Here is a 21,075-nt window from a genome sequence, read left to right on the forward strand (position 1 = left end):
GAAAGTTTCTTAATTTCAAAATTTAAATATTCAAAACCAACTTTTGTCCTTGGAATCCAGTGAAACAAAAAGTGTGGGGGTTAATACCTCTCGCATTTCACGTGCAAGTCATTAAATTGAACCTCTTCAGCAGTATCGATGTGCCGAATACTTATACTGGCAGAATTCTTAGATCTCTGCAGGGAAATTTAGAGCCCTCGGGTTTTGCTAGTTTATCGTGCTTCTGAGCACGACAAGCCAAATAGTCAGACGAAAAATTGACCAAGTAGAAAATCGCACAAAAAGAGGACCGAAATACATCCTACCCATTTTTTTTTGATGATTCAAAAAATTAAAACACCAACAGCAATTGAAAACCATGTGTTAGAGACCCCCTTTAAGATGAAAAGTATATGTGCAATAACTGATTTAGATTTGGTTCTATAGATTCTGTCGACAAACATCATAAATTCAGGGTGTCTGAAATGGGTATTAATAAAACACATGAACAACTTTTAGACAAACCTAACCAGAAAACAGAGTTGGACGATGGTGGTACAGTAGTACAGGAAAACTTTGTTAGAAAAGACGGCATTTGACATCCAAATGATAGCTGTCAGATAAAGTTGAGGTATATCTAGGGCAATAAAACATGCTTGGCTACTTTCTGAATGATAAAATTGACTATTATACAGTTAAAAGTCTCAGCGATTTATAGCGTCATAAATAGCTGAGCGAGCTGAGATTTACGCCTTCATTATTTAAACGCAATAAGTATAAGGACAAAATTTAAGGTCGTGAATTATCAGTTACAACTTGAATGGACGGTGAATAAAATTCCCAGAACATAATAATGCCAACCGAGTTAGAACTATATCCAATAACAATTAATCAAAGCTCCCTGCTAAAGAATTGCCAACTTCTAGTAGGTGGGAAGTGAAGTTCTCGCTCAAATAGTAATAGACGATCTCAATGATCTCGATATTTGTCTACATTGCTTTTAAATATTTGTTTAGCAAAGAAATTATTTATCTTTCTTGGAAAGATCTATTTAACTGTGCGAATCAAGGGAGCTAAAAAGATACTTTAACGCATTGCTAACTCTGCACCAATATAACAGGTTTAATATGAACACTGGGCATTAAAACTGTTGTTTTCAGAACTTCATTTGACAATCGTAGCGACATGTCGATTTGAACTTTCATACTGTTGGTATTTAAACTTTGTGAAATCATGGCAAGTTGTGATATTAACCTCAATATTTGCCAAATATCTTGTTGTAACTTTGTTTGATCACTTTTTCGAACAACGCGCTTCACAACAACAAGTGCAAAATTAACATCTTAAAGCTTGTGTTAAAGTTGAGTGTAACAGATAAATTGATTCCGAAGATACAGTTAATATAAGCCTTATTTTGAGTTATCACACAATCGTTATTTGTCGTTTTTGAGATGTCGGGTTCGACCCAACAGTGTCAGGCTAAAGCGAGCATTTAAATTAACTCCTTACTATGGAGTTAGTTATTAAGGTAGAATACATTTACCACTAGCCGTTACTTAACGGTAATCATCTGCAAATATTTTTTTCTTGACAGAAAAGGAGATATTAGCGAAGAAGGAATCTTGTGAATAAAAGCACATGATTGGTAGAAAAATTAATTCACATCTAGGGATTATAAATTGAGAATTAAAAAAAGCAATTATGAGTTTTAAGCTCTGAAGGTAGTATACAGTACAACCATTCAAAGGGGGCACCTAACTATGAGGCCCGTCATTCAGTTTCTACCAAAAAAACAGCTGCCATAAATTCTCAATTTGTATTGTGAGAACAGATTTTCTTCGGAATCGTCTGCTTCATTCTCTGTGGAATATAACCGTCTATAATTGATAACTTTACACCAGTATAATAGCATGTATTAATTGGGATCTTTTCTGTTTGTGCCCTGTCCCCTCCCCCTCCAGTTTAGTGGGTACATATTATTTACACAACCAACAGCACGTGCAATAGTTTTACGTAATGATTTACTGTGATGACATGTTCTCTATAACTATGGGGTACATAACGTACTGGGAGGGGGGCATAAATAGAAAAATCCATTTATTGTAATCACGAAATCAGCGTGTCGAAATGATGACGAAACTTATCCAACTTCAGTAAATCGCAGTCGAAATTTATAGGAACTGCTTTCCTATAACCCAATCCCCCTGAACGAACTATTACATCATTTTGCACTAATAATCTTTGGCATAGCCTGATAAGAATTATTGACTATCCCTTACAATTCATGTATGCCATTGTAACGGTGCAAAGATCAATTATAGAGGCTCGTGTTCTACAGGGACACGGGGCACATTTCTATTTACAATTCATCTCAATCATATTTCAGAAGTTGTTGATCCGAATGGCAGTATCCATAACTGTAGTAATCGGTAGGCAGCTAGAAGGAAGGATAGAGTTGCTCTGAGCACGAAATAGAACAGGATGAGAGATAGGGCGAGTAGAAATGGGACTGAGATTAAAGTTGACAGAAAAAGAGAGACTATGAAGGCAAATGTGGCTGTCGTGACGTCATCGGAGAACACACACATTCACACAATATTTTTACAAACTAATTTACCCGCGAGAGTGACAGCAAAAACTAATCTCAAAGAGGAAAAATTCTTGTTCAGATCTTATCTGCTGGTTCACCCCGAAGGCGGCCTAATTTGCAGTTTCAAGTTAAAGGTTTCCTTAGGCTTGAATTTAATGACATCAAGAAACATAAATCAGCGCTCCGTATTTAGCTGGAGCTGTCCGTTCAAACTGGTTTTCACTTTAGAATCGGAAGCTTTCAGAAAAGAACGCGAATTTAAACAAATGACTCGGAGGGACAAAAATATGCAATCTGCTACTTGGAAAATTAAAGAGACACTCCAGAAAAGCCACCATCTCCAGAAATGCCACTCAAAACGAAACATTGAGAATTTTAAATTCTTATATCATCTTGTGCTCTTTCACTAAAAGACTATAAACGAAGACTTAACTGATGTTTCAACAGACCATTGATCGTTTTTTGTAAGGTAGTCTCTTATGATGACAAACGGTAGGTACTGGTGAATACTTAATAGCCCCATATGGATTTTGAAATAACCATTTTTTTTTACTTATCACTGTCCTAATTTTCAGAAAATGTCAAGCTTATCTTATGCACAGTTTACAATAGATTGTTCTCTCTCAACCTTCTAACACCTTTCACAAATAGATGCAGAAATATTTTCTTTTGAATGTGTATATGTGTGTGTATGAATGTGGTCGGTGCCTTCGGTCTTCCGTTCTTGAAAGAGAGTGGCAGCTCCCGTTGCAAATATGAGGAGAGACACTAGAGGAAGAATGAATATCTGCACTCCCTTGATCACTCCAGCCTCATTGTACAAATCACGTTCGTGTCTCGAATACGGACAAAATTACGTCATAATCACCCACTCGCTCATTTAACAATTGATCTTCTAATTGATCTTCTAATTAATACAAAAATACGTAAAAGAAGAATGCTGAACTACTTTGAGATACGCAACGAGCGAGTATTAAAACATTTCAACGCAGAGATAATGCAGAAAAGTTTTTGTGCCGGTCCAAAAACCAGGAGCATTTTCTCTGGCTACTCTGGAAATCTATTTTATGTTCAGAAAGCGAAATTTTACGTTTTTACTTATAAGAAATCTACTTAACATTATAAATCATCATCAATTGTCATTATTTTTTTTCAAATAATAAAATTATAAATTGATGTGTACTTGGCTTTTAAAATGGTAATCTTCAGCCACGGACTGGCTATATTGAATTTGTTCATTTGCCCACCAACCAGTCCATGCTGTGGCCTATTTATTATTCAATTGTCATTAAATGCTTCGATACTTGCTCAAAGTAAAAAAAATTACCTGAACAAAGTAATTCTTTATATTAACAATGGAATGGGTTGGTCAATTATGATGTAATTTTACAGAGGAAACTTTTCCGCGAAATAGCAACAGGGTTTCTTCCATAAATAGACAACCCAAGACTGACACCAGTGAAGAATAACTTCGAGCACCGTTAATGCAAGAGCAAAAGTAAACGTCTTATTTCCGAGTGCGAATTCTCGTTGCTCTCCGAGCTGTTTCAAAGTTGATGATTCTATGTTCTGTATATTGTCCATATTGCTATTAGGACCACAAAACAGTCGATTACAAATTTCACAGAGGACAAAAAGTAATACCATCAAAACAACTTAGATTTTTTCTGGGACTGTTATCCCCGTGAAGAAAACTTTTGCGTCACCGGCATAAGAGAATAAAGAGCATATGTGGCTCTAACGCTCTGCACAATCCCAACAAGTGACTAAATAAACATTTGACAACGTAAATTTCTCGCCGTGGTGTCAGATGACAAATACATCGAGGAAGACTTATTGGGAAAAATAAGGGTTTGATAGGTCCTCAACCCAGTCTGAAAAAACTGATTAAACTAATGACTTCTCTACCAGCATTTTGACGGCAACAACAACATCTGATAGTCATCAAAGCTTGAACCAATACGCAAACATTTTTGAAAGCTAGTATTGTTAAAAATATCCAAAACGAATTTCATCATGTTGACAAAATTCAAAATACGAGACCGTATAAAAATCAAAAACCAATTTTGATGGAAAAAGATGAAAAACAAAGCAAGGGAAAAATGAAAGTTCAATAAGTCAAAATTTCACGAGCTACACACAAGGGGGTAAATTTACAAAGAAACATCAAGGCAAAATAATAATTAATGAAGGCAAGGTTAAAAAACATAACCGACTAATGTCGGACGAATTGCTCTCAAACAACCGGCGAACGGTTGGCTTCGTCAGAGCCTAGCCACGGTTTAGTGAGGCTACCCTTAGCTTAATTGAAGCGGCGTGAGTTGAGCACAGAGGGGGTAACAGTGGTAGGGGTCTTTGACTGCACGGTGCCCTTACGGCCTGAAGAATATGCAGGGGTGGGGATAGGGGGTGAAGTGGGGGTAGTATTCAAAAATACTGAAATTAGTATTCAAAATTACTTTGCCATAATGAAGGTTGGTACTGTCATTAATGATGTTAAATTACAAATCGAAGATAACACCAGCCAATACGGGCAAAACTAAAAAAAACTCATTAACTCATAAAAACCTTTATCAATCAAATGAAATCCTTGTATTTATTAACTAATCGCTTTTTTTAAAAAAAACTCGAAACTAACTTAAGTAAAGTGTCAAAACCATAACGAAAAACATACTTGAAAAAATTTGTAACATTCTCATAGACATTTGTATGTTAATTAAAAATTCAATTGGATCTGTTAACTATGAGACCATATGGTAGTCAAAAATAACCACAGCAAATAAGGCGAAACTAAAATAATCACACATTTTTTAAAAAAAAACTCAGCGTCAAATTCATCAAAATCAATTTCTGCCCACTGATCATTTCATGCAGTAGCAAACATGCACCATGCAGAAAGACAGCAAATAGTTAAAATGAGTACGTGGAAAAACCGAAAACTTTTCCAGCACAAATTTCTTGCTCCACTACAAAAGGAGTTTGAAGCGGAAATTGGAACTACAAAAGGAAATCACGCTTTGTACCTACTCACTTTTCGCTTCATTTACTGTTCCGCACATTGGGATTGCCACAGAAAAAGAAAAAATAAAGAGATAGAAGTTGATCGAAATTTCCCAAAAGACAAAGTGGTCATATTTGGTGTTAAGATTCTGCATATTTGGTTAGATTCTAAAAGTACACTTAATTCAGCGTCTAAACTGAACGTTATTCAGTATAACACTAATGCCAGCTAGCAATCAGTTTGATCAACTTTGATAACCTAATGAAATATGACTTAATGACCGTGCTTCATGTTTATCCCGTTTCTTTTAATTTTGCTCCTTGACTTTGACCGTATTCACTTTTCACTAAATTGCATAATTCAATGTGTGAGAGAATTAAAAATCCATTCAATTGAAACAGTGAGTTAAGTCAGAAGTCAAACGTGAAAATCGTGTATGTAAAACGAACCATATGTAAGACAAGTCCTGAAATATAATCTAAAGAATTGAATGAAAACCCTTAGAACTACTGCGCCTGACCACCAGATGAATTGAACAATGCGAGCCAAAAAGATGAGAAAATAAAATTATCAAACAGAAACAAAAATATAATTATTGCTAAAACTCTTAAAGCTTTAACCCTGACGACCAAACTTGGTTAATTCCAAAACACCAATCGATCTATGCACAAGCCTTGAAAGAGTCTTATTGGCCATCATAGAAAAATCGAGAAATGAAAAATACTTGTAAATTGAAAAATTTTAAAAGTTTTCTAAATTTGTAATATTAAAATGTTCAAAACCACTTTTTTCTCTGGAATCGGTCCAGTAACTCTTCTGCAATACATGAAAAGTTCCATAAAGATCGATAAACTTAGAAAAGGACAAAAAACATTTTCCAAAAAAATTTTAGAACAATTTTAAGGAAAGTTGCTGAAGTTTGTGAAATTTAATTCTTCAGAATCATTTCATTGTCTCCAGAGACTACCCAGTAACCCAAATGCAAGCCCTAAAAGGTTTCATTGGCTCAAAGATCAATAAACTAGGAAAATGAGAATAATTTGTGATATTGAAATGCTGAGATCCATTACATTGCTCCTAGCAACTATGCATTAACTTAATATCAAGCAATAGAGGATGCTACCTTTCAAAGATTTTATTGCAATTAAAAACTTGCAGCACCTTTGACAGCACCTTTGCAGCACATCACCTTTGCAGACCTTCATCAACTTTGACAAACAACAATTCAAGACATCAAACAAAAACTTGAGATGACGAAAACAGGTGAAAAATTGCACCATTTTGGTCACAAAAACTACTAAAAAAGACCCCGTTTTGAAAGATCCAAGTCATTGAAAAATGTGTGAAAACATCTTACAAAAAAGACAGAGCCCCAATATAATCAAATTCTTGGATTGTAAAAAAGTGCCTAAATAATAGCTGTTGAGAGGCCTGCGGCGATTATCAAAAAGACAGCAGCCATAGTAGCACAAATTTTTATAATTTTTAACAGTAATACAAGAATGGTACAGTATATAATCGATAATAACATTCCTGTCGCTTCGCTGCTATCATAGTTACGTAATTGTTCAATAAAAAATCTAAAATAGATAGAAAATGAAGCTGATATGAACACACAAATGCTGCCAATCCTGTTCCAAATTGTTTGGCAGATAGTATAAGTTCAATTAGCCCTGGCATTCGTTTATAAAGATTGCTTGAACAGGTCTTAGGCAGTGCGCTGTTGGAAACTATTAGTAATTTTAGTTAAAATATCTGCTTTGTTGCGGGTTTTTATGAAAGTGTAAATTAGTTTAAAATCAGCTAAAATTTTGCAGAAATCAAACGAAAAAATTCAGCAACATTTAAAAAAATGAAAACATTTCATCATTGTGAAATTTTACTTAAATTTAGCAAAGTAAGACAAAATTTGAGCAAAATGTTTAAAAAATTGATCAAAAATAGTGAAAGTCAAGCTATAAATCCCAAATAAAAACCCCATTAACTCCTCTAAAAATGCGAAAATAGAAAAAAAAGCATTACGGGCTTTTTAATGATAACTCACAACTCTACAAAAAATACATCGCGCGGCCAAAACAAGACGTACATTATATATCAAGAAGAGGCCATAAAACAAAGGGATGCAGTCAATCCTCACCAAAAAAGCTCGTTTATTTAATCGTATATCAAAAAAAAATGAGAGTATAATCGACTGCAAGAGACTCGTACAACATCGAAGCACTCCGTCCGAACACTTCCAAAGCCGATATTGATTCTTCTCTCGACTTGGAAGCTGGTATGAACGTGATTCCAGCATAGAAAAGCGCGAACTGTAAGTCGCACAGAATGTGGTGTAGCAATGTCAAAACAGAGCTGGCAGTTGCTAGGTGATTGACTGGACTTAAAGACTGGCTTTTGATGGCTGGATGGATTCGTACCTCATTTCTGGCCAAAATTGACTTGAAAGCAATTTTTTGTGGACGTTCCAATTATGGCCCCCATCATAGTAATTTTCCCATAATGAGGGGCGGGGGCTCTACATTATATGACCACAAATATGAGGTTTACAATGGCAACCCCCTTTTTTAATGTGAGCCGTGTCTTTAAGTATAGATAACGTGGCTCTACTTGAAGTCACAGAGAACTTCGGGTGTTTATCGAGAACTACGAAGGGGTTCGAGATATGAAATCAAGAAACTTTTGCGGGTTACGTAACCTTGTTCAAAACACACACAACTTGTATGTTTCAAAAAGCCTGAAATTGATGGAATTCAATTTTTGGGTATATATATATATATATATATATATATATATATATATATATATATATATATATATATATATATATATATAGGAACTTCTGACATAGCTAACTTCCGGTGTAACTTGAAAAGCACGTATACCTCATGTTCTAACTGTATCATATACGCCTCTTCTCCTGTACTGAGTTCCAAACAACGGCGTAGCCATTTTCCAAACTAGTCAAAACTTTCACGTTGAGCGTCCATGTGCTCCGATTTCTGACTGTCCGAAATAATGGAAGTTGTTGCTAGTTTTTTTGAAATTACCCGTTTGAATTTTTATGCAGTGCATTTAGAGGTGAGCAATCAGTTGATTCGAGTTGATTTGAGTTAATCTATTCGTTGCTCTCGAAGCATTTTAAGTTACAACGACATTCACGACATACACCCACTGTTTCAACCCCCCCCCCTCCCCCAACGAATAATAGAGGGGAACACTATACACTATATAGAGCCGACATATTTTCCATAATTTAATATGGTAGCTCGTATAATGACTGTCAGCATTAAACGAAAAATTTTCAAACCAATAATTTCAATAACTTATTTCGCAGAAAGGAGGTACGATTCCTTGTTTTGTGCAGTTTTTAACTGTTCTGTTTCTACTGTAAAGAGCCCCGTTGGTCATTAAGAACTGTGGTTGCTGTTTGAGTTGAGGCTGTTTATTGCTTTGTTGAACATCGCAAACTGTTTTAAGTCGGCGTAGCTTCCGTAAATAGCACGAGAAGGCAGCTACAGCAACAACTGTGCCAAACGCATTACCAAATTCACTATTCAACCTCAAGAACCGCCCTTCACACCATAAGTATAAGCCTCCAAAACAGTTTCTGTGAATCGCATACTTGGGAAACTAGTGAGTTGAAAGGCTCTAAGAGCACTTAATGCCCGCTGAGCGCTACCTGTTTATCCCGTTTTTGAGGCCAAAAAGTCAAATGGGCCAGACGAAAAATCGGTCAAGCGAAAAATCGCCTAAAAACCGACAGGACTAACATAATTGCTTAAACAGAAATAAGGCGCAATTGATTATATTTAATACTTTTAGAGATCAGATATTGATCTTACAAGCTTCGACACCGTTTCCCCGCAAAATTGAAGTGACTTTTTGATTTCAGCCCATATTTGCTCTTTTTAGTCGAATAACTTTCTGGATAATGACAGGCCTTATTGCTTTTGTTGAAGATATAGATAAAGTCATTGAAAGATTTCAGTTGAGAGCTAAAGGTTTTCATGACTTTGAAGTTATCTGCTTTCAAAAATTTTAAACATAAATTCTAATTTCGCTCGTTTTGTTTTCTGACTACTTGTTGACTATTCTCAATAAGGACAGGTCTTACATCTCTTCTGTAGAAATGCAAGTCATCTAGTGTAGCTTACTTTTTATCTGATGCTGTTTCGACTTGTTCATAGTTTTTTAAATAATAGCATTCATAGAACCAAAGAATAGATAGACATTGAGTTTTAGCCGTGAGCAATGCTCGTTGCTGAGACATTAGGTTTTGGTCGTAAGAAACGCCAAAAAAACATTTGCTAATAACAAAATTTATCTCAACGGTTTTGATATCAGAAATCTAGATCCTGAGAGATCTAAATTTCCAAAAAAACAATATCTAAAAAAGTGCGACATGGAGACCAATTTGTCAAAAATTGTAGCATATCATTTACGCAATGTGAGGGCATGAAAAAAGCCCGTTACAAGAACAATCTTTTTCCTCGCAAAAAAATTCGGGATTCAATTAGTTTTTCAGAAACCCATGAATAGCTCTTTTGAATCGCTGAAGGAAGGATATCACCGGTCCAAAAATGGTCAGCAAAAATCCAGCCTCGCATAAAATTTGTATCTAAAAACACCGAACCTGCCAAAAAAAATGAAGACTCAACATTGAAACATTGAGGATTTAAAATGAAACGTTGTCGAAATAATTTTGAAAACTCAACGTCAATACTTCCATTAGAAGTGAACAGACAAAATGTTAAACAATATAATTTGGCCAAGAGAAAGCAGTTCACGCTATAGAGAGAGTGAAACGTTAACAACTGTTCAGATTTTTTAAAACCATTATATAAGCAAAAACATAAGGTAAATTTCATCAAATTTTGCAAATTTCTGAAAAAAACCGTTTAAACTCCCGTAAGCTACTCCTATTTTGCGCCTCTGAGACTAATTCTAATGCAAAAAGTCAAATGATTGCAAATCAAATTTGCGCCTCTGAGACTAATTCTAATACAAAAGAATCAAATGAATGCAAATAAAATTTCAGACATCAATAAGAATCCCGAAAAACTTTGTTTGAAACAGCTCTGTTTTTCAGAAAACGCTTAATGAGACTATCTAAAACAGTCAAAAACATTATTGTGGATGGTTATACAGTGTTTCATTGCAAAAAATGGCATAAAAAAAGCTTTTTCACTGCCAAAAAAAGCTTTTTAGAAAACCACACGCAAACCACCAACATTTTGTACCGTAATAAGAACAAAACAAAACAAAACCCGTTATATCCGCTCCTCTCACTCCCTGTTAGAAATTTCCACCCCACCTGTCAAAAAACAGAAAAACTTAACTCCTATTCGAGTCTTATTAGGGATAAAAATTAAATGCAAGTCAGCTTGAGTTTCGTACAAGATTGAGAGCAGTTATGAATACACGTAAAACTATATAAAATTGATGTTTGCGTTTCTGGCGCGGATAAATTGGATTAAATTAATCACCGCCGATAAAAAATACCTTGGAGTTGTAAATCCACTCTCAATTATACCGATGCAAAAAAAACATAGCCGGCAGATTGCCGGGAAATAGCCGCGATAGACGCTTGTGGCGTTACATGAATTGAAACAACTATAGAAATAAAATAGACAGATCGACCACCAGTCCTTTAATACACTAGACTTTTTGGGTTAGCTTCGGACTGTCATTTTTATGAGACACATACGCTCTATAAGGAGAAAGCCCTAATAGGGCTTTTAAAAATTAGGATCTTTTCCGTTTGTGCCCTCTCAGCTTAGTGGGCGCATATTATTTGCACCCCCCAGATGCACGTGCAATATTAGGGAGGCACAAACGGAAAAGATCCCAAAATTAATATTCGAAATCAAAAACTCAAGACTCTAATATTCAAGAATTAGGGTATATGTTTGGCACTACTTAGATGCACACTATTAACCTTTAATAAGTAAATGTTCATAAAATTTAAAGTTTCATAAGTGAGCTCAGAAGTCATTTTTTGAGTGAGGTAAGTCATTGAAAAAGTCAATTCCAAGAAGTCGCGGTAAGACGAAACAAAAATCTGTTAGACGAAGTAAAAAACATAGTAGGACAAGTCCTGAAATACAATTCAAAGAATTGAATGAAAAACTCAGACGTACTCTACCTGACCAGCCGATCATTTGAACAATGCCAGCCAGAACACAAAAATCATCAAAAAATTGAGAAACTAAAATAATCAAAACTAAACAAACATACTCATTGCTAAAACTCTTGACGCTTTTAAACCTGAGGCAGAACTTTTTCCCTAAAATACCTATTTCAAAAACATGTTCAAAACCAAATTTTGTTTCTGAAATTGGTCCAGTATTATATCTGCAAGACCTGAAACATATTCATTGGCCCTTGAAGATCGATTAACTCGAAAATGACCAAAAAATGAGAAAAGAAATCAATTGCAAATTATAAGGAAATGTTGCTGAAAATCATGATATAAATATCTTCAGAATCATTTCTGTGTCTCTAAAGGTCATCCAGTAACCCAATTCCAAGCTTTAAAAACTCATTAACTCATAGATCGATAGGCAATAATTTTCTGAAATTTCAAACTTCAAAAAATAGAAATTCGTTCTATTAAAATGTTGAAAGCCATTCAATAGCACCCTAGCAACTATTTAGTAACATACTATCAAACCCTGGAGCTTACCTCGCTACTGAATCAAGAAAAAATGATTAAAAGACAAATGTTTTCAAAAACTTGAAAACAATTGCAAATTCTGTCAAAAAACTTCTAAAAGCCGAAAGGTTAAATTGTTCACAACAAATCCATTGAAACTAAAAACCATGCAGTAACTTTTTATCAGAACGTGGAATAGGCTTTCTCGCACTTGGAATGGATGAATATCAAAAACTGACAAACTTTAGGAAACCTCATAAAAATTGCAGATTTTATCCGAAAAATTCTAAAATTCGAGACATTAAAATGTTAAAAACCATTCCATTGTTAATAGAAACTATGCAGTGCCCTAATAACAAACCTCAAAGGAGATTGCCTGGTCACTGAAATTGGAAAAAATGAAAAAAATGATGAAAGTTTTCAAAAACCTGAAAATGCAAATTTTGTCAACAAAAATTGGTAAAATTTGTGATAATCAAAAGTTGAAACCTATTCCATGGCAACTTAAAATTTTTCAGTAACTTAATATCCAACCCCTAATGAGATTTTTGGCCCCTGAGACTCAAACAACTTGAATAATGACAATAAATATCAAAAAATTTGAAAAAAATTTTTTGATAAAAAATATGAAAAAAAATAAAAATATGAAAAAGTTTTGTCAAAAAATGCTAATCTTCATGATGACAAAAAGTTGAAAACCATTCCATTATTACTAGAAACTATGCAGTAATCTAAACATTTTCAAAAAACCTGAAAAATTGCAAAAATTATTATCATTTTGTGTGTTTGTAGTACCAAAACATATAGCTCATAAAATGGCCATAACAAGCAATTTTGTCTCACAAAAGGCCTTCATCAACTTTTAAAAACTTCAACCTAATCAAACAAAAAAACTCAAAATCACAAAAAAACATGAAAAATTACACCGTTTTGAGCCCAAAAACTCCTAAAAATGACCTTTTAAACTTAAATTAAGGTCATCCCAGTAGCTGCACCACTATAAGCACTTGAAGGACTACTAAAGGGCCTCTAATGAAACTTAATGCCCGAATCTTAAAAAAACACAGCGCCCCAATACAATTCAAATTCTTTGAATTGTAAAAAACCAAGAGAAGGCCAATATTAGCCCCAGCTATCGCTGTGCGGCTATTAATCACACAACAGTGTTGTATTGAAGAAGTGAAGCATGAAAAAGTCACTTCCGAAATCACGGAATGATCTATAACGAAAGCGCGAAAACGGTCAAGCAAAATTTTGCGCAAAAAAGGACTAGCATAATTAAAATAATTTTTTTGAAACTTTGTTCGACAGTACTTTAAAATCTTGATCAATCAATCCCTGCAAACTGGTGTCTATCAACATTTTGGGACTCTGTTTCACGCAGATTTCGACGCGTCTTTAATTCAAAACGCCAAGTCTCGTATTAAAAAAATGTTTTGGATTCAATTTTAATCTATATCAGCCTAGCTGTTAGATCCATTAATGGATACTCAAAACTCAGAATCTAACGCAGTCAGAGATTCAGAGTAAAGCACGAACCAAAAACTATTCTAACAAAAAAAAATTAACTTGTAACAATTCGTTTTCAGTTAATTCACATCGTCGTCTAAATGGGTAGAAATGAAGCCAAATTGAAGTGAAGTCGAGTGGTGTATGAGCAGAAAATTGGCGTAATGACTCAACGCAAACAAATTCAGTTGATTTTAGTTTTGATATAGTGATCAAATGGTCAAAGGAGACATTCTTATACACGATGGGATCAAAAACAGCACTTGTTACAGCTGTGACAGGCGAGCGACAATGGATTTTAAAAACATAGCTGGCAGATTGCCAGAAAATAGCCGCAATAGATTCGTAGATCGGCAGTCTAAAAAAACAGTAAAAAAGACAGACCAAAAAAATTCTTTTCATTGAAGGCTGATCTGTTATATTTTGATTAAAAATGTGTATAAGTTATTGCTGCCTCTATTAGCTGATCTCAAATAACCTTCATTTAGAGTGACACACACCCATTTGACCTGATCTCTTTGAATTAAAGTAAATAAAAGTGAATTTCAAAGTGAGGAAGTCATTTTTGAGAGTGAAGTCAAGTGTGACCAAAAATTTAATCACGCGCATGAACAAAAAAACTCGCTCCACTAAGAGCTAACAATGACGTCACACATGCAATTCAGTTCAAATTGCATGAACGAATGAACAAAAAGTGGCTGTGACGTCATATGGTCGTAACAAAAATCATGACGACGAAATAAAAAAAAACATAGCAGGACAAGTCCTGACACACAATTCAAAGAGTTTTCATTGAATTAAACAGAAAACTAGACCAAAAACGGACTATGAATGGATAGGAAAAACCATTTCGAAAAAATCCGATCCAAAAAATCGAAAAAACTGTAAAAATCAAAGTGAAATTGCCGCATGTGAACAAAAAACCACTAGCGAGAAAGCGAATTTTTGTTCAAACACCGTTCTCTCACTCTACTTTAAATTTAGAGCGAAAAAATTTCACTCCGCAAAACCACTAGAATTTTTCGCTCCACTTCCTGTTTCGGCGTGACCAAAATCACTACTCCAATTTGACTTCAAAAATCATGAAAATGTGTGAACAGATCTTAAAAAAAAGACAGCGCCCCAATACAATTCAAATTCTTTGAATTGTAAAAAACCAAGAGAAGGCCAATAATAGCCCCAGCTATTGCCCTGATTGACCCGTTAGATCTCCATTAGATTAACCACTAGCGAGAAATGAAAATTTAATTCAAACAAAAAACTAGGCCTAGAATGAGCTGTGAATGGATTGGGAATACCATTTAGGAAAAAATCCGATCCAAAAAATCGAAAAAAAACAGTAAAAATCAGAGTGAAATTGCCGCATTTGAACAAAAAACCACTAGCGAGAAAACGAATTTTTGTTCAAACACCGTTCTCTCACTCTACTTTAAATTTAGAGCGAAAAAATTTCACGCCGCAAAACCACTAGATTTTTTCGCTCCACTTCCTGTTTCGGCGTGACCAAAATCACTACTCCAATTTGACTTCAAAAATCATGAAAATGTGTGAACAGATCTTAAAAAAAAGACAGCGCCCCAATACAATTCAAATTCTTTGAATTGTAAAAAACCAAGAGAAGGCCAATAATAGCCCCAGCTATTGCCCTGATTGACCCGTTAGATCTCCATTAGATTAACCACTAGCGAGAAATGAAAATTTAATTCAAACAAAAAACTAGGCCTAGAATGAGCTGTGAATGGATTGGGAATACCATTTAGGAAAAAATCCGATCCAAAAAATCGAAAAAAAACAGTAAAAATCAGAGTGAAATTGCCGCATTTGAACAAAAAACCACTAGCGAGAAAACGAATTTTTGTTCAAACACCGTTCTCTCACTCTACTTTAAATTTAGAGCGAAAAAATTTCACGCCGCAAAACCACTAGATTTTTTCGCTCCACTTCCTGTTTCGGCGTGACCAAAATCACAACTCCAATTTGACTTCAAAAAACATGAAAATGTGTGAACAGATCTTAAAAAAAAGACAGCGCCCCAATACAATTCAAATTCTTTGAATTGTAAAAAACCAAGAGAAGGCCAATAATAGCCCCAGCTATCGCTGTGCGGCTATTAAACAGCCGATTACCAAAGAAAGCAACTTTGCCCCCCCCCCCCCCCCCCCAACCGGCACGCGGAATAAAAAATATTTCCGAAGATGAAGTTAGATTTTGTCAATTCGATCCGGAGTTAAAATTGAAGACTTCAGAAAAAATTTCCTGGAAGAAATTAGGAAAAAACAAGCTGAAAAAAATTAAATGGAAAACTTTATCAACAAATGAGACCTGATACTGGTAAGACTTAATGCGCTCTATAATAGTGAATTTGGTTTCAAAAAATTGTTTTTTTACCAAAGTGAAATGAAAATAACGCTCCGTCGGCGACAATGGCGTAAAACGCATAAAAACACAGTCTGTGCTTGAACTCGTTTCGAATCATTTGCTGAGCCGCCAATTGCGATAGCAAATTTGTAACTGCAACCGCTAACAACATAATTTGAAACGAGCATCTCAACACAAATCTCAAACCCGATGCTCGAAAGGTTGCGATAATCGGGGGGTTTGAAACTGAGGGCGCGGCCATTATTTGATTAACTGGTGATGGTGAATGCTGGCGAACTTGATGATATTGATAGGAATTTTGGCTCGCACCTTGCGATAAAAAATCCTGTGGTAAGCAACCCTGGATATTTGACGAGGTCATATAGTTTGTACTGTAACTGCACCCTAAACCAGTGCTGGTCCAGTCATTTTCGGTGATCGCTAAAGCGTGGCTCGAATCTTCCGAAGGTGCCAAATGGGTTAGGATGGTGCTCGAATTGGGGAGAAATGAAACGCTGGATTCTTGGACAGCATCGCTTTCGAACCCTTCGGTATAATGTAACTCCTGGTTATCAATGCTGGAATCGGATGCTGTACGATTGACAATAGTGTTTAGAGGATACTCTTCTACAGCTTGACGACATGGAGCTGTTTCCTTTTCACCCCATTGAACTATTTTTTTTTTGTTTTCATCGGTAGCGTAAGCAAACTAGTTAGTCTTGGCACTGATAACGGTTTGTTGACTAGGGAGGGGCTCGATCCCGCGCTCGCAATTAGTTTTAATGTAGCAAAGACTTAATTTCTGAATGCGCACAATTCAAATTACTCGAAACAAAACCAAAAATCAAGCGTGAAAAAGTCGAGAGGTGAAATCAAAAGAATGTTCTAGAACAAAACAGTCAAGAAAAAATTCGGCAAAATAGACAAACACGTTTACAATTGTTGCAAATCGGTGATATTTATCCGGGGGAAAGGAAGCACATCCAAATCCAACAACCTTGTTGTGTCTGGGTAGTGGAGGTGGAATTACCCGAGTTATGATTCATAACTTTAGTAGTAACTGATGACTGGCTGTTAGTTGTGGTAGTTCTGTTATTTATGAACCACGAAGCACTGTTAACTGCAAGTTCGAAGCTCCAATCTGGCATCGCTGACGTCACGAATTCAGCTGATGACCGCTGCATTCAATCTTCAACGCGCATCGAAAACTCCAAAAATAAAGTGACTTATCCACTATATCGTAATTAGATAATGCAGTGCAAACGTTAAAAAGTCAATGGCCAGTCGTAAAAATTTGCCAATTATCAGCCTGTCATCGCAATTTCTTCACTCATCAGAAACTTCAAAACTGAAGTATAATCAGAAAATAATCCAATTTCTCGTCATTAAATAACCGGGCTCAAGCATTAATCGCCAGTCGTAAAAATTTTCAGAACTTTAAAGTTCTCACAAAACATACATTTTTGTACAGCCATTGAATTTAGCTCCAATTAAAGAGATCAAATTTCAATAGTAAAAACTGGGAATAGTTAATGCAAAGCAATGTATGATAATGCAACATAGCTAGGAAAACCTAATAAGCGATTTAAAAAATTTAGTAATATTACTTTGTGTAACAATGCCTTAATTTCAGTTTAAAAAATGACAAATGGGAAGCTTGACAGTTTGACAAAGACTTTTCCAAGGTTAACTAACTCCACGTTAAAGTCTGGCCCTTAAATCGTAACCAGTTTCAAAATCTGAACCAGACAAATTTAATAACTTTTAAAACCAATGACACAAAATTGACACTGCATAGTCACATAGACAAAAAATCCTATTGACACGAGGAGGGGCGTCTAAGCTCGAATTCTAATTCTATGACTTGTAAAACTATCAAGCAGTTCAGGCGAAAATTGTTCAAGTTACCGAGGTGTTGGAGGGGGCGGGGGGGGGGAGGGTTAGGGTGTTCTAAGAGGTAGCTTTCTATAGTAGACAAATAGAATAAGATAAATAGAGAGATTTGCACAAGTTAGAAAGGAAGTCTAGTTGCGATAATGTTGTTCTCAAAAAAGACCCTCAAAACGAACATCCCAAGGCTATCTACTCTTCCGCAAAAGAGTGCAATTGCTTCCATCTGATTAAAATAGAAGAAAGAACAGACAAAGAGAGAAAAATAAAACAGTTCTTGCTTGAGAAAGGCTACTGCGATCGGAAGGAAAACATAAAACAGCGAAGCTAGATGCCTAAATAAAGGGGGAATCAAATATCAGAAGCCAGGTAATATTTAAAACTATTTGAGAGCATGCTTACTTCTTTTCTGCAGCTGAAAATGAGCGCAAAGTGGAGCTAGCTAATTTCCCGTTTCATATCCCATTTCCCTAAAATTCAATCTAGACTAGCTCCCTCCCCCCCAGTGGTTGGTTGTTAACATCGGTTTAAACTTAGGACCAATTTAGGGCCGCAGGTTAAACACATCTGCCCACTCAAGTACTCTTTATATCTCAAGTCGCACAAAATCAAGCGCCGCTTTCACCACAACACAGACAGGATAACAGAAATGGAGAGAGGACACTTAATCGAAAGGACAGATCATCGAAAGCAGTAAAAGTTTATAAAACAGCAGATAAAAAAATAACAGAAATCTGACAACGAAAGCTGATTAATTAACTAAGATTTAATGATCAGATAAGCTAATTTGCCCAAGCCTCTTCTTGGGCCATGGCCATGCCTTAGCGCGCCGTTTGACTTGATATGAATCTATAAAAACTAAATAAATTATCACGACGGATTAAGTCCTAGAGCTCATTCGAATATTCTTAAATATAATTTCTAAACATATTAAATATCGCTTTCGATTTAGTGACGCAATTTTTTTCAATTCAATTTAGTGTCGCAATTTTTGCTTTCGATTTAGTGTCATTCGACCCACTGTCCTAGCCCCAGCATAGCTAGCTAGCGATAAGATAGTTGGTTGAGAAAGTTGCTCGGTCGCCTGTAGCAAGACAAGAAAGGAAACGAGCGCAATTCCAACTGCGGAGGAAAAAAGCAAAGAGCGTGATATCAATTTATATGCAAAAAATTAGAAAACGCTCTAAAAACTTCAAACAGAGAAACAATTTATCCCTGTAAGAATAAGCAAGGGATAAATTGAATATATATCCTAACTCCCATAACTAATATGAAATTCATAACCGCTACTTGTTATTACAAAAATCCGGGAAATATTATTCAAGGAACGAAAAAAGCAAACATACGTCAGCAATTTCACAACATAGAAAAATGAGCGCCGTTTTCAAAGCTATGGTAACAATTTTTCAGCTCTGATTATGAATAGTAACGCTTACGAAGTATGGAATAGATTCTATTTAATTGAATATTATAAATTTATACTGCTTTTAGTACGGCGTTGCGGTGCTTTAGTGCAGTAAACAACAGTCAAAAGAGGCAAGAACAAAATAATAATAATAAATTCAGGCACCAATAATACACAACAGACCCTTGGGTCGCTTTCTTATGTTATACTCTGATTTTAATCACAACTTTGAACCAAAACAGTACTGAAGTTGACTTTATGTAGACAGGGCTTTTCATAAAAGCAATAAAGCAGCATGTGTTTTTCTTTAGTACCAATATTAACAGCCCAAACTTCTATCGAATGGGGTTAATCTCGTCTCTATTATCAGTTTGTGGCTGTCTAAGTACTAAGAGGCTCATAAATCAGTTGACGGATTCTTGCCAATAATGCTAGACCCCTTTTGAACCTACAAAACGCACTTGCAAAGATCAAAAACTACACGAGTACACCAGTAGACTAGTTTAGACAACAAATAAAACTATTTCAATGCCCAATCCAAATTTTGGGAGCTTGAGCAGAAAGCAATCGCAATTTTCTTGACATTTATTTAGACTAGTGTCGACGTATTGTTATTTCAATCTTCTAAAACTAAGACATTTGATGACTACATGAAAACAAAAACAATTGATCAAGACCCTAGTTAACACTAGTTATCTTTGGTCGCTGTTTTGACGTGTATCGCGGAAAAAACTTAGTCCGAGATTGCGGCCATTTTTGACTGAACGAGGTAAAATTCATTTTTTTTGTACCATGACATTAAATATCACAGATTTCGTAATGCGAATAAGATAAAATAGAGAACCACAATTTCATTGATAACCTTGACAAGACTCTTGAAGCTCAATCACAGTGATCACAGAAATATAGCTGCATACAAGCTGGTCAAAATCATAAAACTACCTGGTGAATGAAAACTACTATAGCGGAAGCTAAACAATGAGGGCGATAATTTCATTTTCAAATTCTGTAGTCAGACAGGGCTTACTATGGACCAATACAAAAATGTAAACTGAAAAAAATGAAACATATTTTGGATCATAATTCATTAGACTTTTTCGGAGTAAAATGTCAATTGTTTCAAAAAACAAGATTAGTAATATGAAAACCTGGCAGCACAATAATGGCTTCTAACTTCCCGCGAGAGAAAAATCACTGTTTGACACAATTTCAGGTAATATAGTATTAAATTATGAGATAAAACTGACGATAAAATTTGAAAAAAAAACAAAATGCAACTTTGTCAGAATTTTTTTTCTTTATAGCTAACTCCAGAAAATGCTTCTGAAATCAAGACAGCAAAAAACATTAACAAAATAATCAAATATGAAGACATTCCGTTTCTTTATAAGGAAAAACAGAAATAAGCTTCGAACTTCCATAAAATTCATGAGCAAACCTTTACATAACAATTTACCGAACGCCAAAACACCCAGATAAATTCTTCAACCTTTACCTTTAAGTTCGTTAGTGCCAGTATATAATTCACAAATAGCAATTCCTATTACAAGCGTTTACTATCATATTTTCCGGATCATGTGATCTCATCTTTGGTTGTGATAATTTCATATCGAGTACCATGGTCCACTGAGTCATGCCTGTGTCAACTTTATATACATTCAACTATCTCGCCTAGGTATATCAACGCT

At 35.3% G+C, this 21,075-nt stretch overlaps 2 protein-coding genes across 10 annotated transcripts in view; both read right to left on the reverse strand.

The window, feature by feature from the left end:
• Nucleotides 1–21,075, reverse strand: part of LOC142354268 (uncharacterized) — a 301,959-nt gene that overhangs the window by 37,849 nt on the left and 243,035 nt on the right. The gene's annotated exons all lie outside the window — the stretch shown is intronic.
• On the reverse strand, nucleotides 1,619–20,295 carry LOC142354272 (uncharacterized). Of its 6 annotated transcripts, none has more exons than XM_075406535.1 (9): nucleotides 19,383–20,295; nucleotides 17,090–17,655; nucleotides 16,123–16,740; nucleotides 8,921–9,094; nucleotides 7,779–7,971; nucleotides 3,960–4,157; nucleotides 3,278–3,405; nucleotides 2,343–2,536; nucleotides 1,619–1,856 (listed from the first exon to the last, which is right to left on the reverse strand). In XM_075406535.1, the coding sequence occupies exons 2-8, from the start codon at nucleotides 17,274–17,276 to the stop codon at nucleotides 2,355–2,357; spliced, it is 1,680 nt and encodes a 559-aa protein (XP_075262650.1). In that variant the 5' UTR covers nucleotides 17,277–17,655; nucleotides 19,383–20,295; the 3' UTR covers nucleotides 1,619–1,856; nucleotides 2,343–2,354. The 6 variants fall into 6 exon arrangements, with proteins under 6 accessions (XP_075262650.1, XP_075262649.1, XP_075262654.1 ...); XM_075406534.1 differs by lacking the exon at nucleotides 19,383–20,295 and adding an exon at nucleotides 18,608–18,741 and having other exon boundaries at nucleotides 17,090–17,714; XM_075406539.1 differs by lacking the exon at nucleotides 19,383–20,295 and having other exon boundaries at nucleotides 16,123–16,725; nucleotides 17,123–17,897.

This window comes from Convolutriloba macropyga, chromosome 15 (assembly GCF_964194025.1).
Source record: "Convolutriloba macropyga chromosome 15, txConMacr16.3, whole genome shotgun sequence".
Taxonomy (NCBI): Eukaryota; Metazoa; Xenacoelomorpha; order Acoela; family Convolutidae; genus Convolutriloba; species Convolutriloba macropyga.

What these genes read in the sequence shown, in the direction of transcription:
- LOC142354272 (XM_075406535.1), bottom strand. Translation starts at nt 17,276, where the DNA reads ATGCAGCGGTCATCAGCTGAATTCGTGACGTCAGCGATGCCAGATTGG. An exon ending in TTCGCGGAAAAGTTTCCTCT is followed by an intron (nt 3,406 to 3,959) that starts GTAAAATTACAT and finishes TCCGTATTCGAG; the next exon opens with ACACGAACGTGATTTGTACA. An exon ending in TCAAGAACGGAAGACCGAAG is followed by an intron (nt 2,537 to 3,277) that starts GCACCGACCACA and finishes ACGTCACGACAG; the next exon opens with CCACATTTGCCTTCATAGTC.